The sequence below is a fragment of the Leptopilina heterotoma genome, unplaced genomic scaffold (genome assembly GCF_015476425.1).
Source record: "Leptopilina heterotoma isolate Lh14 unplaced genomic scaffold, ASM1547642v1 Lhet_120, whole genome shotgun sequence".
Classification (NCBI taxonomy): Eukaryota; Metazoa; Arthropoda; class Insecta; order Hymenoptera; family Figitidae; genus Leptopilina; species Leptopilina heterotoma.
Genome location: NW_025110838.1, coordinates 1,247,252 through 1,267,570, shown reverse-complemented (window position 1 = coordinate 1,267,570; position 20,319 = coordinate 1,247,252). Strand labels below are relative to the sequence as shown.

At 25.1% G+C, this 20,319-nt stretch overlaps 1 protein-coding gene across 2 annotated transcripts; it reads left to right on the top strand.

Annotated features, from left to right (window-relative positions):
• Nucleotides 1–14,232: 14,232 nt before the first annotated feature.
• On the top strand, nt 14,233–20,249 carry LOC122510508 (cytochrome P450 4C1-like). Of its 2 annotated transcripts, XM_043625212.1 has the most exons (12): nt 15,595–15,878; nt 16,393–16,499; nt 16,763–16,853; nt 16,985–17,170; nt 17,528–17,597; nt 17,696–17,822; nt 17,977–18,028; nt 18,477–18,589; nt 18,698–18,766; nt 19,186–19,363; nt 19,570–19,749; nt 19,950–20,249. In XM_043625212.1, exons 1-12 carry the CDS (start codon nt 15,713–15,715, stop codon nt 20,111–20,113), a joined length of 1,503 nt encoding a protein of 500 aa, XP_043481147.1. In that variant the 5' UTR covers nt 15,595–15,712; the 3' UTR covers nt 20,114–20,249. The 2 variants fall into 2 exon arrangements, with proteins under 2 accessions (XP_043481155.1, XP_043481147.1); XM_043625220.1 differs by lacking the exons at nt 15,595–15,878; nt 16,393–16,499; nt 16,763–16,853 and adding an exon at nt 14,233–14,257.
• The last annotated feature ends 70 nt before the right edge of the window (nt 20,250–20,319 follow it).

Here is a 20,319-nt window from a genome sequence, read left to right as displayed (position 1 = left end):
GAAAAAGAAAGATTCGATAGGAAGAATTAAAGTGACGAATTGCTTTCATTACTCTTCGGGATATTGAATTTTATTTTTTTTATTTCTATTTTAAAGACGAACAACTCAGAAATCACGTTCTTTATGTACTCTTCTTTTTTTTCTTGGAAATTCTTATATAAAATAATCTTTCGAAAAGATATCTGCTTCTTCTCTAAAAATAACAATCGAAAAGGTTAAAGACACTTTTTTTACGCGATTCTTTCCAAAAATAATTCTTTCTTCGTTTTTATTTTTAGGTGAAAATATAAATATTTCATTATAATAATACATACGTCTGAAAAATTGTAGAGATTTAAATATAAATTGATTTTTAAATTAATTAGTTTTTATTTGTATTTCATTTATTGCTTATTTTTATTTTTTATTTTTATATTTTTTTCTTTATTCTCACAATTTTTCTATTTATTTTCTATTTATTTTTATGGGAATATTTTAAATTTACCATTTATGAATTTTACATTATTCTACCGTTTTTATTCTCGAATTGATCTTTTTTCTTGGATTTCTTGGCATTAAAAGCTTTTCTGATTTTTCAAAAATGTCGAACTGACGAATCACCTGGCAAAATTTGCTGATTCATCAAGTCAGCGAGTTATCAATCTTCTTCTACAACTTCACTCGCACTACTGTATCCTCCTTTCGAAAATTTTTCTTTTTTTGTGATTTTCCACAAATCGTTCTTGCAAAATCATTTTTCTTCATCACTCTTTCTTTTAATTTCACAAAAACTTACTTTTCTTTTAAATTAATTCATAATTTTTTAATTCTTATATTTTTTAAAAATGCCTAAAAACTATAAAAAAAAATTAATTAATTAAAAAAAGAAAATGAGCCAAGAATCAAATAATTTAGAAAAAAAACTCAAAAGAACTGAAGAAATAATAATAATAATTAATTCGAAAGGTAAAAAATAATAAATACATTTATAAGTCATGTAAAAAAAGAAAAATAAGCCAAGATGAATTTATAGAAAAAAAGCTCAAAACAAAAACAGAAAAAAAGAAGAATATCGGTGAAAAAAAATATACAAAAAAAAAAGAAAATAAATAAAAGAAGAGAAAAAAAAATGTAAAGCTTTTCGGTGAGAATTTCTTCTCTCGATTCATATTCGTGAACGTGACTTTATGTCTTTGTGCATCTTTTGCCTATGCCCATTTAAAAATGAAGAGATGCACATCCAGATTTTTCCCGATTTTCGGAGCGGAGGTTTCACTATTTAGAAAAAAAAGAGAAGCAAAAAAAAAAAAAAAAAAAAGATGTCTTTGTTATACTGTAAAGCAGGATGTGGGTCAGTAATCATCACTAGTCTCTTATACACTGTCTCTGTTTCCTTCTTCCTCTCTCGTATACAAACAGACACACAAACACCTACACGAATATTATACCACGTCCGTTTGTTTCCACAATTTTCTCTCTTTCTCTCACTCTCTTCTGTTCGCTTCCGCGAATCTTTGGCCACTCTGCTGGTTATTACTTTTCAACGACCCCATTTTTTTTGCCTGTTCTTTTTTTTTCTTTTTTTCCGCACAAACCAAAATTGTGAACACTCTCAAGTGTAACCAAAAATGTACCAGATGCTAAATGTGCGCAACAATATCTTTTTGATATACTTTTGTAGAATTGAAGAGAAAAAAAAATGTTTTTATTTATTTATTTTTTTTTTATTTATTTATTTAGTATTTAATTTTCGTGAGATCAATTATTGATAATTAACGGAACTTATAATTATTTCCATTATTATTGAAACCGATTGTTTATTTTCTTTGTTTGTTGTTTTCTTGTTTCTAATTTTTTGGTTTTTTATTTATTTTGTTTTTATTTTACTTTGTTTCTTATTATTTTTGTTTTTTAATTTTTATTTATTTTGCATTTTATTTTAATTTTAATTTTTTGGATATTCTTTTTTTTATTTTCTTTGTTTTTTTTGATTTTTATTTATTTTGTTTTTTATTTTCTTCTTTGTTTTATTTTTGTTGGTTTTTAATTTTTTTTATTTCTTTTGGGTTTTATAATTTTTATTTTCTTTGCTTTAATTTTTTTTGATTACCATTTACTTTTTTTTTGTTTCTTCGTTTTCAAAATTCTTTGAGTTTTATATTTTTCTTTGCTTCTTATTTTTTGGATTTTTTATTTCCTTTGCTTTTTCGGCTTTTTATTTATTTTGTTTTTTAAATTGTTTTATTTGTTTCGGTTTTTAATTTGTTTTTTGTTTTTTATTTCTTTTATTGAATTTCTTGTTTTTCTTTTTTTTTTTGGTTTTTTATTGATTTTGCTTTTTATTTTCTTTGTTTTTTATTTCTTTTGGGTTTTATAATTTTTATTTTCTTTGCTTTAATTTTTTTTATTATCATTTATTTTTTTTTTATTTCTTTGTTTTCAAAATTTTTTGGGTTTTATATTTTTCTTTGGTTCTTATTTTTTGGATTTTCTGTTTTTTATTTTCTTTGTTTTTTTGGATTTTTATATATTTTGTTTTTTGTTTTCTTCTTTGTTTTATTTTTTGGGTTTTTAATTTTATTTTTGTTTCATATTCCTTTTATTACATTTTTTGTTTTTTATTTTTTTGGTTTTTTTCGGTTTTTTATTTACTTTGCTTTTTATATTCTTTATTTTTTATGGGTTTTCTAATTTAAATTTTCTTTGTTTTTTTTTCTCTTGCTTATCATTTAGTTTTTTTAATTTCTTCGTTTTTAAAATTTTTTTCGGTTTTATATTTTTCTTTGCTTTTTATTTTTTGCTTTTTTATTTATTTTGTTCTTATTTTCTTTGTTTTTAAATTCTTTTTTAGGTTTTCTATTCTTTGTTTTTTATATTTTTGGGTTTCTACTTTTTTCTATTTTTTATTTTCCTTCGTTTTTTACCTATTTTTTTTTGTTTTTTCTACAATAGAATATTATAACAATTATTTTTTATTTTGTTTCAAAATAAAAATAATAATTAAAAAAATCTTTTTCCTTTTTTCGTAAACTAACATCGACAGGTGGTCAAGTCAATTGGGTGTCCCAAAAAATATTAAGTAGCCCCGATTTCAAGGATCACGTTGCGTGATACAGGTTGCAAAATTTAAAGTGTGAAATAGCCTGTTTTTGTTACCAGCCTCTTTTTGTCTCTCATCGAAAAAGAATACTTTTTTCCAAATTTAAATTTATAATTTCTTTATTTATAATATAATTATAATTTCTTTTTCTTCCGTATAATTTCTTTTTTAAATGTAACATTAAGTAATTGACTATATTTTATTCAGATTTTTTAAACATGAGAAAATTATTATTTGAGAAAATTATTGTTACTTTAACGTAATTTCGAAATTTTTTTTCCATGTATCAAAATTTTGCGAAATCATTCTGCTGATTACTTTTCTTCATAAATTAAAAAAAAGTGATTAAAACCTAATTAATTAATTAATTAAAAACTGAAAGAATAGAGGACTAAATTACCTGTAAACTTTTTGCTTGGGCGAAAAGTAAAGAAAAGGAGCAAGATTTGTCGAAAAATGTATATAGATAAAAAATCGTTATATTTCAAGAAAAAGTTTCTTAATTTAAAAAAAAATTGGGGAAATACTAAAAAAATTCGAATTTTTTTCCAGTATTACAAAGTTGTCGATTTTGAATTGAAAAGCACCTGTTAATTTTGTATATAAAAGACAGCCGTTTCTCAATATAATCATGCGTTAATCAGGCAAAAAAAAAATTTTTTCCACATTTTATAAGTGCGTGCATTTATTGTAACACCGAAAAAATAGAGTTGACAGGTCACCTGCTTGAAATATTTCGATCTTCGTTCTCATCTTTTTTATATACATATATATACATCTCTATAAGCATCTGTTTTAGCGATGTAGTTTTTTTACAAAAAAAAAAAACTAAAATAAAAAATAAAAAACGAACCACAGACAGATGGAGTAGGAACATAGTTTTCGATTTCCGTTTTCTACTATATATCTTCCTATCTATAATTTTGCGAATTTTTTTCTTCCTTTAGACCTACATTTTAAACCTCCTAATGTTCTCTGTATAACATATAATCACCTGCGTTTATCAAAAAAATCTAATCTAGATTTTTTTCAAAATACTTTCAGCTGTTAAATTCCAAAAAAAGAAAATTGAGACTTTTTCTTATTATTTTAATTATGCAAATTATTTTCTATATTTTTCGACTTGAATTTATAGAGTAAAAATATATTAACGGTTTAAAAATATATTAACAGAGAAAAATGTTTATCTGTAAAAGCTACGAATTTCGAAATATTAGCGAAATTTTTAGTTGTTTCAATTAATACTTTCGCTATTCTAGAGAAACTTGTCATTGTTCATGGTGAAGGCTTTCATTCGTGTTGAACTTTTGAAATCTAATTTAAATTTTTAACAATTAAATCAAACATTTAAAATTTAAATTATTCGGTATTTGTTTATCTATATCTACGAAAATCATTATTGGTCTAATATTAATCCTTAATTTTTGTTCTTCAATTCTGATTTCAAACTTGATTTATATACATATATATTGGAGAAAAAAAGAGCGTTTTCAATGTACGACCAGTGCGACTATAAATTTTGAGGGTTTTATTGTAGCACTTTACCGATAAAAGGGATATAATTGATCTCGCTTAAGGATGCTGCTGCTGCTGTTGGTAGATATAGGTTTTAAGAAGGCCGTTTAATCGTGAAATGGTCAGAGAAAAGAGAGAGAGAGAGATGTACGCGTGTAGAGTGAAAAACCGGTAACGAGTGAATATATAGAAGGGCTCTGCTGGTAGTGGAAGGTAAAAAATAAATCGAGCGTGAGGCAGTCCGGAAAGCCACGTGATCGGCAGGTGGGATTGGTGCAGATCCAAAGAGTCAGCAATAAGACCAACAAGAAGAGACTGGTTCCTCTTGATACATGGTGCACCTGCTCATCGCGAGACGTCAAGTCAGAAACTCTTTTGCTGCCTGATTTTCATCAAAAATCTTCAACTTCCCCCGGCAATATTGTCCCTCTTATTATCATTACACGGAGAGAAATTTATAGTAGTGGGTAACATAATTGTGGTTAGGGTGACCATCTTTAATGCTACGTATACAGACAGCTATCTAGATAGTCACCGTTACCATCAATATCATCAGGAGTAACATCTTGGTAGTACGGGGTAGCATAACTATATTTTTTTTAGCATCTGTGATGGTTGGCAGTAGCATAATGATAGTATCGTGTAACATCATCTTTTTAACATCAAAATCTGACTATCCATTTCTCTCAGTGTATATCTATAAAGTATTGAAAAAAAAAAAATTTTTAGAATTCATAAAAAAATTCTGAATTTTTGTGTATTTTTTGTTTGACTCATAAACTTGAAAATCACCACGAATTCTAGTATACAAAACCTTTTATTTTTTCAATTTCTGACAAAAATTTCTTTTTTAATAACTTATATCTTGAACAACTATCATAAAATAAATAAATAATTTAATGAATAATTTTACTTTAATATTTCAAAATTAATTAGAGAAATATATTTGTAATATTACAATTTATTATAATACAAAAATTTATAACTAATAAATTATTTACTGTAAATAAATTTTATATATAAATTTTCTTCATTCGATTCAATGTTTACGTGCGACAGCAATAAAAATGTGCTTTTCGAATTGAATTCGACGTTAAAGTGATTTACTTGTCGGAAAATGTTCAGTTTTTCCAGAAGGGATTTAAGAGGAAGTGGAAAAAAGAGATGAAGTGTGAGAGAGAGAGAGAGAAAAGTGGTAACTTTTTGGACTTGTGATTTATGTCGATACAATACTTAAGTATTAAGAGGTGCTCATTTTTCTTCAAATGTTTCCTCAATTTTTTCTTTTCCCCTTTTTCAGAAGTTATTTTGCTATTTATTTATAAATAACTTCCGAGATTAATAGACAGTATGTACATATATAGAAATTTGAACATTCTAAGTGTAGAATCTAGACTGAATAATGGCTTTCGGAAATTCGACAAATTGAAATTTAATAAGCCATATGGTGTTTTAGTATCTGGTATGGTGACGGATATAATTTATTTAAATTGATAGATTGCTGTCTCGCAAATTTTATGTAACGTTGAATATTTCACTTTATTTTAATTCCCTTTATTTTTTTATCAAATTAACAGATTTTTTTAATTAGGAAAATATTAGGTATTGTTATACTTATTCTTTATCGAATATGTTCTTATTTATATTTCTATTTTGGTTTACTTTAAAAATTTTATTTAAAAAATTAATTTTTGAATTTCATTTCAATGTTTTTTTATGCAAAAAAAATAATTTTTTGCCTATATGTAAAAAAAATTGAAAATATAAGAAAAATAATATGAAAAGATACGGTAAATGGAACAAAGTGTATTCGTACATGTAACAATACATTGATGACATACTTTTTTGCGTACATATGTGAAATGAGATGAAAGAAGAAACCACAAGGAACATAATACATTTCACGTAAACAAGTATAGAATAATGGACCATCAGGTGTCTGTATGTCAAACCAATAATATATGGTGATTATATACAGAGGTGGAACCATGATTTCCTGTTTTATAGCAGCATGTAATATATAATATATACACAAATTATGTAGTTAAGAAATAACGACAAAAATTTTACATTGTATTACAAATAATAATTAAAAATAAATAAATAAAATAACGAGCGTCTACTTATAACGAGACATCAAAATTTGCTAGAACAATTCCAATTTATATTTGGATCATCAAAATTAATTTAATTCACAATTCATAAAAAGCAACCACAGCCGATAATCAGCAGAAGATGAAAAATTATTTTTTGAGCGAACTTTATCTTCTGTTTAGTAACAATTTTTCTTTAGAAAATTGTTTACTGGTCCCAAACTATTGCTAGAACATTTCTAATTAATATCTGGGTTATAAAAATTAATTTAATTTACATTTCATAAAAAAGTAACCACAGCCCATAATCAGCAGAAGATGAAAAATTATTTTCTTAAAGAACTTTATCATAATTTAATTTAATTTAATCTTAACAATTGCTATACAAATATTTTTTTACTAGTTCGAAACATATGCTAGAACAACTCCAATTAATTTCTGGGTTATAAAAATTAATTTAATTTACATTTCATAAAAAAGTAACCACAGCCCATAATCAGCAGAAGATGAAAAATTATTTTCTTAAAGAACTTTATCATAATTTAATTTAATTTAATCTTAACAATTGCTATACAAATATTTTTTTACTAGTTCGAAACATATGCTAGAACAACTCCAATTAATTTCTGGGTTATAAAAATTAATTTAATTTACATTTCATAAAAAAGTAACCACAGCCCATAATCAGCAGAAGATGAAAAATTATTTTCTTAAAGAACTTTATCATAATTTAATTTAATTTAATCTTAACAATTGCTATACAAATATTTTTTTACTAGTTCGAAACATATGGTAGAACAACTCCAATTAATTTCTGGGTCATCAAAATTAATTTAATTGACAATTCATAAAAAGTAACCACAGCAGATAATCAGCAGAAGATGAAAAATTATCTTTTTAAAGATCTTTATCTTCTGTTTGCCAACAATTCCTATTCAAATATTTTTTTTACTGGTTCCAAACTATTTCTAGAACAACTCCAATTAATTTCTGGGTCATCAAAATTAATTTAATTCACAATTCATAAAAAGTAACCACAGCCGATAATCAGCAGAAGATGAAAAACTTTTTTTTAAAAGAACTTTATCTTCTGTTTACCAACAGTTATTGCTATTCAAATATATTTTTACTGGTTCCAAACTATTTCTAGAACAACTCCAATTGAGGCCTTGGATCCAATAACTCGCCCGACGCTCGGAGGAACGCGCAACTGCCAGTCAGTGAGCAGTGAGCGCCTCTGGGCCACTCACTGCTACCCGACTGGTATTAGCGCGTGCCTTCAAGCGTCGGGCGAGTTATTGGATCCAAAGCCTCAATTAATTTCTGGGTCATTAAAATTAATTTAATTCACAATTCATAAAAAGTAACCACAGCCGATAATCAGCAGAAGATGAAAAATTATTCTTTTGAAGAACTTTTTTTTCTGTTTACTAAGAATTGCTAATGCATTAATTTTAACCCCATTGTTGGTGTATTTCGAGCGCAATAGACGTTTCTCTTTTCGTCAAGTTTAAATAATTTTGCATCGAACTTTCCTCTTAGTTGTCCTTTAAATTTTAAAAAGTCGCATAATTATCTTTGTAGCTTTGTATAATAACAATTATAAATAGTATTTTTTATGGTGCGACAATTATACAAAAGCAGTATTTCAAATGATATAAAATAATTACCCATTCATATAAATACAATGCCATTGAGATGTATCATTGAAATTTTGAACGGTGAAGGGCTCCACGGAAGGTCTTTCCTAGGACATCAACTTTCATTTTGAACCATATATACATTTTTTAAATACCGAAAGAAATGAAAAATAAAGAAATTTGAGATAAAGAATACTGAAAATAAAACCTCAATAATCTTGATGTGAAAAAAAACTATTAAATTTATTCGGTACTGTTCTTTTTTTATAATTTCCAAGGTAGGAAAAAATTAAAAATCAATTTTGTTTTACCGAAATCGGAGAATATATAGTCGCTGAAAATAAAACCTCAATACTTTTGATGTATGTACTAAATTTATTCGTTTTTTTTTTGTTTCTTTATAATTTCCAAGGCAGGAAAAAATTAAAAATACATTTTTGTACCGAATTCGGAGAAGAATATTGTCACTGAAAATAAAAAGTAAATGAAATGTAATCTTGATAATCGAGTAAATATTCGGTACAGTTTCTTATTGTTTTTTTTTTTAATTTCCAATTATAGACGAAGGCACGAGTCGGCCGTGTGTATTTGTACATTTATGGCCCCCCCTTGGGACCCAAGGGCACTTTCAGGACAGGGTCCCTGGCGCGTTTAAGATTTCTTTTTCTAGACACACTATAGGGCCTCAGCGCGTGCCATCTGCCGACAAGTTTTCTGGGTCCGGTTTTTGAGTGGAGGCGCAAGAAATTGCTAGCGGCCTTTAAAAAAAAAAAGAACCTCTCATCCTCGACCAATCTCAGCCAGCTGCGTTTCGCTGACCGAAACCCTGCGCGCTTATGTCCTCGGGTCGAACTAAAAATAAATATATAAACCGAACTCTCTTGATTTCTCATCCAGGAAGCCATATTATATCCTATAGACCTCTTTTTCAAACACACTGTATATAATAATTTTAACGGAGATTTTATCTCAAGGGAAAGCTGGCTATCAGTGTAGAATTGAGGAAAATATTAAATTACAATTTTTGAGTTTGTAGAAATTTATTTTTTTTACCTATGTAATGGTAAAAAATAAACTTTCGGTAAGGATGGTAATATCTCCAAAAGTAAATTTTAGTAAATATTTACTATTTACTTCTAGTAAAAAAAAAATATTCGCAGTAGATTTTACTATCTCTGAAGTTAATTTCATTGAAATCTAAATTCGACTTGGTATAAAATTAACTAGTAATTAAAAATATTTTCATGACATGTAAACAAAATTTCCTTCCCCACCTCTTTTTCTCTCTCTCTCTATAAAGATACAAAATTTATCATAACTTCTCGTAAAAATAAGAGCAAAATTCAAACTGAGAGGAGCAACTCTCCTTGTGAATAAATTACTTTGGGAACTAAAAGTCGCTTTTTATATACACGTGTCGTTGAACCCCTTCTCCTTCCACTCTCGCTCACTCAGTGTCACTTTCAGCATGGTTATGAATGTCACCAGCTTCTCTCTCTCTCTCTCCCTTTTTTTTTAGTCAACACTAAATATTCTATATAGATGATACTTTTACACCACTTGTTTCTGTATCTCGGATATATTATCTTTTTTCTTCTCGTTCCACCCTCTCTACAATTTCTTTCCAACGTCCCTAAAAGTGTGACGTCATCTTCATTTCAGTCGCCGCATGTGATGAAGTTTTTTTTCTTTGATTTTTTTTTTTTTTTTTTGTTTTGTTTGTGGCGCTACTCAGTAGACAACAAACTCCCACTATACAATGGAGAGAAGACTCCCCTATACTTTCTGCATAGTTGGAAGTCGCACTATAAATTTGCGGGTTAAAGCGCAGATTTTGGATACGCCTTTACAAGCATTTTATCCATATGAAAAAGCGTCATTTGCTCGTGATTTATTTCCAAGCATGAAGAAAGAAAAAGAACTTTTACTGCTTTGCTCTCGTGTACTGGAAAATTTACTTTTCGTTTACAAATGTGAAAAATGATTTGTCAGGGATTTTTGTTTTTTGCGTTTATTTTTAGAAAAATACAGATAAAAATGTCATTTGTTTCTGTTTTGTTGAACTTGTTACTGTACATTTTTGTAGGTATGGATTTTTTTGTGGATAAAATGAAAATTTATTCATAGAAGCGAGAAAGTAGATTTTGTGGATGATTCTGCTAATTATGGGTGTTTTTCAAATTTTTTTTTTTGCTATGTGCTGTTTGTTAGAACGTGGCAAAAATTTAGAGTGACTTCAGTGAATTAGTGACTTTATGGAAATTTGTTTATAGAAACTGTTTGAAATTTCTGTCAGCTTTTTTTAATTATTTTTGGAGTAATTTTCAATTTTAATAAATTTTACTACGAAGTAGTAATTATCTTTTTACTAGATTATGGAAATAATTAATGATAATTTTATTGTAATATTATTTTAAGAGCAGTAAATTTTACTCGGGAATAGTAAAAATTACTATATTTATATTAGAATAGTGCAGAAACTTGAGTTTTGATTTTACTTTACTTTTGTACATTGAAGAATGCGCAAAAATTCGAGAATTTAATTTTTACTATAATAGTATAGTAAAAATTACTATATAATTTCTATTTTCCCTTTTTTTCGTTTGATACAAATTACAAAATATAAAATACAAAGAAAATAAAAATGGCAATATTAAGAAAATTTGTAATTTTTTTTTTTTATTTACAGAGACATTGAGAAATTGACCCAAAAAACTAGAGTTTAGAGTTTACTGCTTAGAGTCCAGTAAAAATTGATCTACTCCCATAAGAAGGAATTAAGAATTATTGTATAACAATTTTTTGTTCTGGCTGCATATCGAATTTTCTTATTCGTTTGATATACAAAAATTTGAAATAAATTGGAATTAATTTTGAGAAAACTTTCTCTTTATATTTTTTTACTTAGAAATTCTCAATGAAACATTGAGAAATTCGCACAAAAGAAAAAGTTTAATAATTTTCAGTGAATTCCTCTCACTTTTATGCAACTTGTCCTTTTACATAAGTAACGTATATATATCAAAAATTATACAGCTTCTCCATTTCAGGGTAACTTGTCTTGTTAATTTTCTCAATACTATCTTAATATCTTAAATCCTTTTAATATTCAACATGAATTGTTAGTCAAAGAGGAGAAGCCGAAACAACTTTTTTTCTGATAAAAGACCAAATGCTTTTAATTTTTTTTTATTTTATTTACTTGCTTCTGTTTTTTCGTTCATTTCATAAGTTTTTATTTCTTTATTTTGTTTTTTTATTTTAGTTATTTTATTTATTTTTATAAATTGAATTTTTTTTATTTAATTGTATTTCAAAATTTTATTGTTAATGGGTAAATTCAATAAATTTGAATAGTTTATAATATGAGGTAATAAATTAATAAACAAATCGATTTTGTTATTATTCTGTTAATATGAACACATTATTGAAGAAACTAAAATAAATGTAGTAATATATAAATGTATTTATTATTATATTTATTTAAAAACAGTTTTCTTTTTTTCTATTTTTTCCTTTAATATTTCAATATATGAAAATTATTTTATGTGTATATGTGAATGTGTTTTCTGTAAGGGAACATAGTCAAGGTTGAACCACCTATTAAACTTTATTTATAACTTTTTTCTAAAATAAATTCAGACAATTGAATTATATTGTTGAAAAGATCTGAAAAAGAGGAACACTTTTACGTAAATTGATCGTAAATTTATTGGTCTAAAATTAAAAAAGTTATAAACATTTCAAAAATATATTTTCTTTAATTTTAACATATTGTATTTTTCCTTCTTCTAAAAACGTGATATTTTCCCCCCTATTTTTTCTATAAATGAGAACGAGAAAATAGAGAATAAATGAAAGGAAAATAAAAATATTGCTATGATAGGGGATTAAAATTTTCTGTTTATAAAATCGGATTTGATTTACGAATGCAACCCTTCAATATTTGTTTACTGATCACCATTTCCAATTGTCCTGTATGGGAACATATGAAACTGATAATAATAGAGGTCGTGTGTTGCACGCGTGATTTTCCATCAGCGAGAGAGTCGAGTAGTATTTTGACAATCAATAATTTATGTTCTACGTTTGAATATAATGTACACAATAATACATGTATTTTTGTACACATATAGGTTTTTTGTATGTGAATGTGTTATTTGTCTATATGTGAATATGTTTTGGTTATATGTGAATTTGTTTTGTGCATATGTGAATAGGTTTTAGTTAAATGTGAATGTGTTTTGTCACTTTTTTGTGTACATGTGAATAGGTTTTAGTTAAATGTGAATGTGTTTTGTCACTTTTTTTGTGTACATGTGTGAATATGTTTTGGTTATATGTGAATGTGTTTTGTGTACATGTGAATGTGTTTTGAGTACATGTGAATGTGAATTGTGTACATGTGAATGTGAATTGTATATATGTGTATGTATTTTGTGTAAATGTGAATGTGTTTTGTGTATATGTGAATATGTTTTGGTTATATGTGAATGTTTTTTAAGCACATGTGAATAAATTTTGGTTATAATTATAAATGACTGTATTTTGTGTATATGTGAATATATTTTGGTTATATGTGAATGTATTTTGTGTATATGTGAATATGTTTTAGTTGTATGTGAATATTTTTAGTTATATGTGAATATTTTTAGTTATATGTGAATATGTTTTGCGTATATGTGTTTATATGTATTTATCGACATATATAGACATTTACTGAGTGTATACTTTATAGACGGAGGCATAAATGCAAGGATAACACACTTAACAGAACCCATTAAATCAAACGGGTCCTATTCACAAGGAGACCCTTTTTAATGCTATTAACGAAAAGGCACCCCTCCTGATTCACACACAACACTCCCGTCGAGGCAAGTGAAATACTGTCAGGGTGTATCTAATTGACATCAACAAACTACCGACCGTCTGTTTATTGAAGATAGTATATATCTTCTTTCCGTATGGGAACTTGAGGAGCGTTTATAATTCATATGGGATGGCTAACCGCAAATCTATTATTTCTCAGACTCACGCTAGTAGATTGTCCGTTTTATGATGTGAGGTGTACAATATAATATACATTGTACTCAATGCATTTTATATTGTACGTCTCAATGGAGTTTGATTTGAGAATTTATTTTTTTATTAAAAGCAACAGACTTGGATTTTTTAAAGAAAAAACAAAAGTTTTCACACAACAGTTTTCTAAATATTTTGCTTCAATTTTATTATTTTACGGAAATTTTGAAATAGTTTTATAATAATTCCACCAATTTGTGAGTAAAATATATACACTATTTTCAATACCACAGTTCAATATTACAAATGTTGAATGCGATTCGAATGCATAAAATGAAGAAAATTTAAGGGAGTATTTTAAGAACTAAAAAGGTGAATATTATGTAAAAGTAGAAAAAAAAATTCAGAATGCGGGTAATCTAAATGGATAGAGAGAAAAAAAGAAAGAGAGAAACCATAAGGATGCTGCACGAAAGAAGAAGAAGCGATTTACGTGAGAAATTTTTAAGAAGAAACCTCGCACACAGCATATCGGAAAGGGTCGAGAAAAATAAAAAAAACTACCTTTCTTGGCAAAGGGGGTAGTTGCTGATGCAACACTCAAACGCGCCGTCAGAGTTCTGAGATGCAACATCTCTTATAAGAAATACAGGTACTCAGACATTTTTCTCTTTTATCCTCATGCCTCTCACTCTCTCTCTCTCTTTTTTGGTTTAGTTGAGAATATTTTTTTTCCTCCATTTTCCAGAAGCCACGGAAAATAACTTTCAGATTTCCATGCGACGGACTTCTATTGGAAAGTGGAACAAATCCCTCGTCGAGATGTGTATATATATACGAACCCCAGTTCAATCTCGAAAGAGTAACGCACCTTTGCTATACATATTTCACGTGGAGCATGCGAGATGGTATTTCACTATCTCATTATTTAAACGAATCAGAAAAGTTTATTTTTCATAAATTCCCCTCTTTTTGAATTCGAGCAAAAGAGAAGTATTTTATTTATTGTATTTCTCAGAACAGTAATATTTACAAAAATTTAATAAAAATATTCTTCGTATTTTTTAATTCACTCTGTCTGAAGTTATGGCTTTGAAGTTGAACAAAAATATCCTATTTCATAGTTTTGGCTATGATATTTGGTTAAAATAAATTTATTTGGTATTCAAATTAATTAAATTTAATGAAAATATAGTACATTTAGTTTCAATAAATATTATAATTAGTTTAAATAAATTATATTTCGTTACATATTATTTTTTAAATTAATTATATTTGGTATTGAAATAAACTATGTTTGGTATGAAAATAAAAAATATTTGGTTCAAATAATTTAAATTTTTTGAAAATAAAATAGTTTTGGAATAAATAAAGTATTCTTGGATTTAATAAATTATTTTCTGTTTAAATAAATTATATTCGGTATATTTGAAGTATATTTAGTTCAAATTATTTTATATATCATTCAAGTAAACTTTATTTACTTCAAATCAATTTGGTTCAATTACAATTTTTTACAAAAAAAAATGTATGTTGAACAATAAAGTAACATGAACCCGTTCCATTTAGCTAATTTTTAGTTTCTTAATTATAAAAACAAATAGTCTCAAAATTAGTCGCATATTATGTAAAAATAATTTATTCATATTAGCTTTTTCTGAATTTCAAATTAATCACGTATGCATAATTGAGGTGTGTGATATTAACCTTTGATCCAACCATTTTCAAGGTTAACGTATCGATAGAAATTACAGGCAATTCTTTAATGTATTTAATTTAAATATTATAATTATATATATTTATATAAAAATTTTATTATAATTATAAATGTAAAAAATAATTTTTTATTGCAAGTATAAAAAAAATTAAATTTGAATTATACATATAATTGTATATTTAGGTATGAATAATAAAAAACGAATTAAAAAGAAAATTTTGTCTTTAGTACTTAAATGTATACCTACCGTTTTATATTTCTGATGATACTCACCAAAATAAAATTTTTTCGGAAATTTCTTATCATAATGGTACAAGTGAAGATCAACCTCGAAATCGTTTATTGCATTTCAAGTGCACAAAACGAGTTAAGGCAGCCAGCCGGTTTTCGTTGCATTTACCCAAGAAAAAAAGTATATATTTCAATGAGAAAGTGAATTACATAAAGTTAATGAAAACAAAATTTTTTTTTTTTTTTGAAACATTATACTCATTCTTTTTTCACCTTTATAAAAGGTGCTGAGAACTGAAATGAAGATTTCAGATTCATTCTTGATTTTGTAAATAAAATATCTCGATGGTATTTGTGCACAGCGAACTTTTAAACAGACGTTTGTTTAGTTGACAAAAAGAGAAAGAAAAACAAAATGTTGACAGGAATATTGTGTATTTTAGTGTGTGTATTGGCAGTGATTTTTGCTATTTTTCATTTTTTTGATAATAGAGAATTATTTAAGAAAACAAATCATTTTCCGGGACCGAGAATTCTTCCTCTTGTTGGATGTGCTTATCAATTTATAGGAGATTCTGCACGTAAGATTTTTTTTATTTATCTTTAAAGTGAAATATATTTTAGTTGAAACTTTTTGGATTTTATTTAATGCCAATTGTTCTGGGAAATTTATTATTCGAAAATGGGATTTATTATTTGGGAGGTTTATTCGAAAATTTATTTAATACTTGGGAAAAATTTGAAATTTAGAATTTTTATTATCATTGAGAAATGGAATTTATTTTAATTCAAGACTTTTATTCGAAAATGGAACTTTAATCAAAAATTTTACTGCTTAATTTATTTATTTTAATTTTATTAATTTATTCCAAATTTCATGAATAATAAAAAGGATTGGGATTAATTAAAATTATATTGGAATTGATTTGGAAATTTACTTAAATAAAAAATGCAAAAATTATAATTTATTGAACACTTTCTTTGAAAAATTTATTGAAAAATTAAAAACTTGGTGAAAATTAAAATCAGGAGTTTCATTAAATTAGGAAATTATAAAATATTAAAAATTAATGGACTACAAATTTTTTTTTATAGATTTCATGAAACAAATTATAAGAATTAGTTGCACGTATGAATCACCGTTTCGTATGACACTTGGATCACGAATATTTATTCTCACTAGGGATCCAGAACAGATAAAAGTAAGATCTAATTTTCTCGCAATTGTTATTATTCTACTTTTTATATCTACATTAAAAAAATATTTTTTATACTTACAAATAAAAAACATTTTTTACACTTACAATAAAAAAATATTTTTTATACTTATAAGAATAAAAAAAATATTTTTTATATTTACAATGAAAAAATATTTTCCATACTTATAATAGAAAAAAAAATTTGTTTCATCCTAGCCATTTAATTTAGACTCTACTTTTTAGTAAATTTTTCATTTATGTTAAAGACGATTCTTCAGAGTTCAAAAACAGTTGAGAAAGCTTATGTTTACGATTTTGCTAAACCTTGGGTTGGTAACGGATTAGTGACAGCGGAACGTGAGTTAGATGATATCGAAAGAAAAAAAACACGCATTTTAATGAATTTTAATTTTCTTCTATTAATTTTATGTATACACAAAGAAAAAAATATTTTTTTTTCTGTAAAAATTTTTAACATTTTTCTGTAGATAAAATATGGCGTAATCATCGAAAAATGATTCAACCAACGTTCAATCAAAAAATACTCCAATCTTTTATTTCAATTTTTCAAAGAAATTCAATTCTATTGACAAAAACATTTGAAAAAGAAATAAATGGACCGGAATTTGAAATATCACCACATGTTGCATTCATGTCAGTCAGTAATATTTGTGGTAATTTGTAATATTGATCATTTTTAATTTTAGTTTAATTAGAATTAATTTTTTTAATATCATAATTTATTTTTTTTAATACAAATAATTTTTAATAATAACGATTTTTAATTATAATTATTTTTAATGATGATAATTTTTAAATATTATTATTTAAAAATTGTTATAAAAAATTATTATAATTTTTTATCACAATTTTTAATGACAATAATTTTTAATGGTTACAATTTTTAATGATAATTATTTTTTTTAATCACAAGTAATTTTTTAACAATAATAATTAATTTCTTTTAATGACAATTAATTTTTCTTTTAACAACAATTAACTTTTTATGCTTGCGATTTTTATTTTTATAGAAACTTCAATGGGTGTTTCTGTAGAAACACAAAAAGAGGACGTTGAACAATTTTACAATTTTTCAAAAAGGTAATATCAGAAAAAAAATTTCTTGCTTATTTTTATTTCGAACCAAAAAAAATTTATTATTTATATAATTGTTTTTCGTTTTTTTTTCTTATTTTTAGGGTATTTTATGTTTTATTCAAGCGATTAATTCAAATATGGCTTCATTCAGATTTATTGTTCAGCATGAGTCTTCTAGCAAAAAGTTTCAATGGTTATGTAACGTTCATTCACAATTTCACTGATGAAGTAAGTGAATCAATTATTATTTTTTTATTCAAATCAATTTTTTTTTCTAATATTTTAATTATATTACTGTTAATAATATTTTAATCTTTTTGGATTAAAATTACAAAAATTAGATTAAAATAAAAGTACATATTTACAGTGTTTTTAATTACAGGTCATTCAAAAAAAGAGAGAAACTTTAAAAATAAAATCTGACGATATTGAAGGTACAAGTTTTACAAAATAATATATTACTGGATAGTTAATAAATAAATTGATGATTAATATTTATTAAAATTTACCAATTCGTTTATTTTAATTTTTATTCGTTTTTATTTTTCTATAAAAAAATTTAGGTATAATAAACGTAAATTATAATTAACGTTAAGTAAATAAATAAATTGATAGTTTAATATTTATTAAAAATCAATTCATTTTTATTTTTTTATTTTTCTAAAAAAAATTGATAATAAACATTAATTATAATTAACGTTAATTATCAATTTATTTATTTATTTATTAATAATAATTATTGTTATCAATAAATAAGCAATTGATCACAGTTAAACATTTTTCATTGTTTTTTATTTTCTAAATTCGAATTTTAATATCATTTTTCTTTTATTAATGAAACTATTTTTTTGTTCGAAAAATTAAAGAATATTAATTTTACAGAAGATTGTCCAAAAATGAGAAAACCAACTTTGGATTTTTTATTACAATTATCGGATAAAGAACATTTTACTGATAAAGAAATTCGCGAGGAAGTGGTCACTTTGATAACTGCTGTAATATTTTTTCACTAATTTCTAAATGCTTTTTAGTTTTTATTAATAATTTCTAACAGAAAATAAATTCTGAATCATTTTTAATAATTTTTTTTGTCTTTTTTTAAGGGCTCTGATACAACAGGCAGAACAATGGATTTTGTTCTCTTTATGTTGGCAATTCATCCAGAAGTTCAGGTGACAATATTATTTTTATGCTATAAATGTAGAAAATTATTAGTTTTACTATTTAATGAAAAAAATTATTTTAACAAATATTTTTTAAAAATTTGTAAAGCATTATTTTAATTACATAAATTTAATAAATAACTATTTAATAAATATTCTTAGTAATATAATGTTGCAAAAAATGTTTGATATTATTTATTTAAATAATGCCAAAAATGTAAATCGAATAAGAAACATTTTTATTCAAAGCCAGTAGGTAATTAAATTAAAACATTATTTTTATTTTTGTTTTTATTTATTATTTTTTTATTTTTTATTATTTTATTTTTAAAAATGATGTTTTAAAAAAATTTTTTATTTGTAATTATTTCGTTTAAACTTTAAATCATTCTTTTTGAAATTAAAAATTTATTTTAAATTATATTTAGGAAAAAGTTTACGAGGAAATATTTAGCGTTTACGGTTCTGATGATTCAGAAAAGAATCCAGTGAAATTTGAAGATTTACATAACTTTATGTATTTGGAACGTGTCATCAAGGAAACAATGAGATTATTTCCAATTGTTCCATTTATTGCTCGTTTGGTTTTAGAAGATTTGGAATTGGGTATAAACCTATATTAAATTCAATTATGTTTTTATTGCTATTTGTTTATTATTAATTTTTCTTCATATTTACTATATTTTTATTCATTTATCGATTTTTTTCTGTTTAGTAAATTAAAATTTTTTTTTTTCAAATACAGTAAATTAAATTAAATTAAATTATTATTAAATAAAACATTAAATTCTTGGATAATTTATAATTTCTAGATGGACAAACAGTACCAAAAGATTGTTCAGCAGTTATTTTAGTTTTGGCACTTCATCGAAATGAAAAAATTTGGCCCGATCCGTTAAAATTTGATCCTGACAGATTTCTACCAGAGGAAGTTAATAAACGTCATCCATGTGCTTATATTCCATTCAGTTTTGGCCCTAAAGACTGCATAGGTATTTGCATTTTTTATAAAAAAAAAAATAATTTATTTTGCACTAAGAAAAGAATATTCCTTTTTCTTGCAGTAAATAAAATTTTTATAAAATTCTATTCTAAGGAAAAGGATAAAATTTTTATCCTTTTCTTATATATAATATAAGTTTTATCACTTTCTACACTAGAAAATTTAGCAATAAATAAAAAATAATTTCAGGTCGTGTTTATGCTATGATATCAATGAAAGTCTCAATAATAACACTATTGCGAAAATATATTTTGAAAAAGGACGAAATAACGGAAGTCAAAAATATCAAATTAAAAATGGAAACAATTCTTCTGTGTTCAAAACCAATTACGCTCAGAATAGAAAAAAGATGAGAATTCAAATGCAAAATATTATAATAATCATGATATGTGTGTACATCTATGCATAGTATTAAAAATTAGAAATATCTGATCTTTTGTTTACGAATATAACTGCATGTGAAGAAAAATATACAATCTTTTCTTATAATCTGATTCTTTTATTATACTGAATTCGTTTAGCATTTCTGAGTTTATTCTTCTTCTTATTGTAAATAACG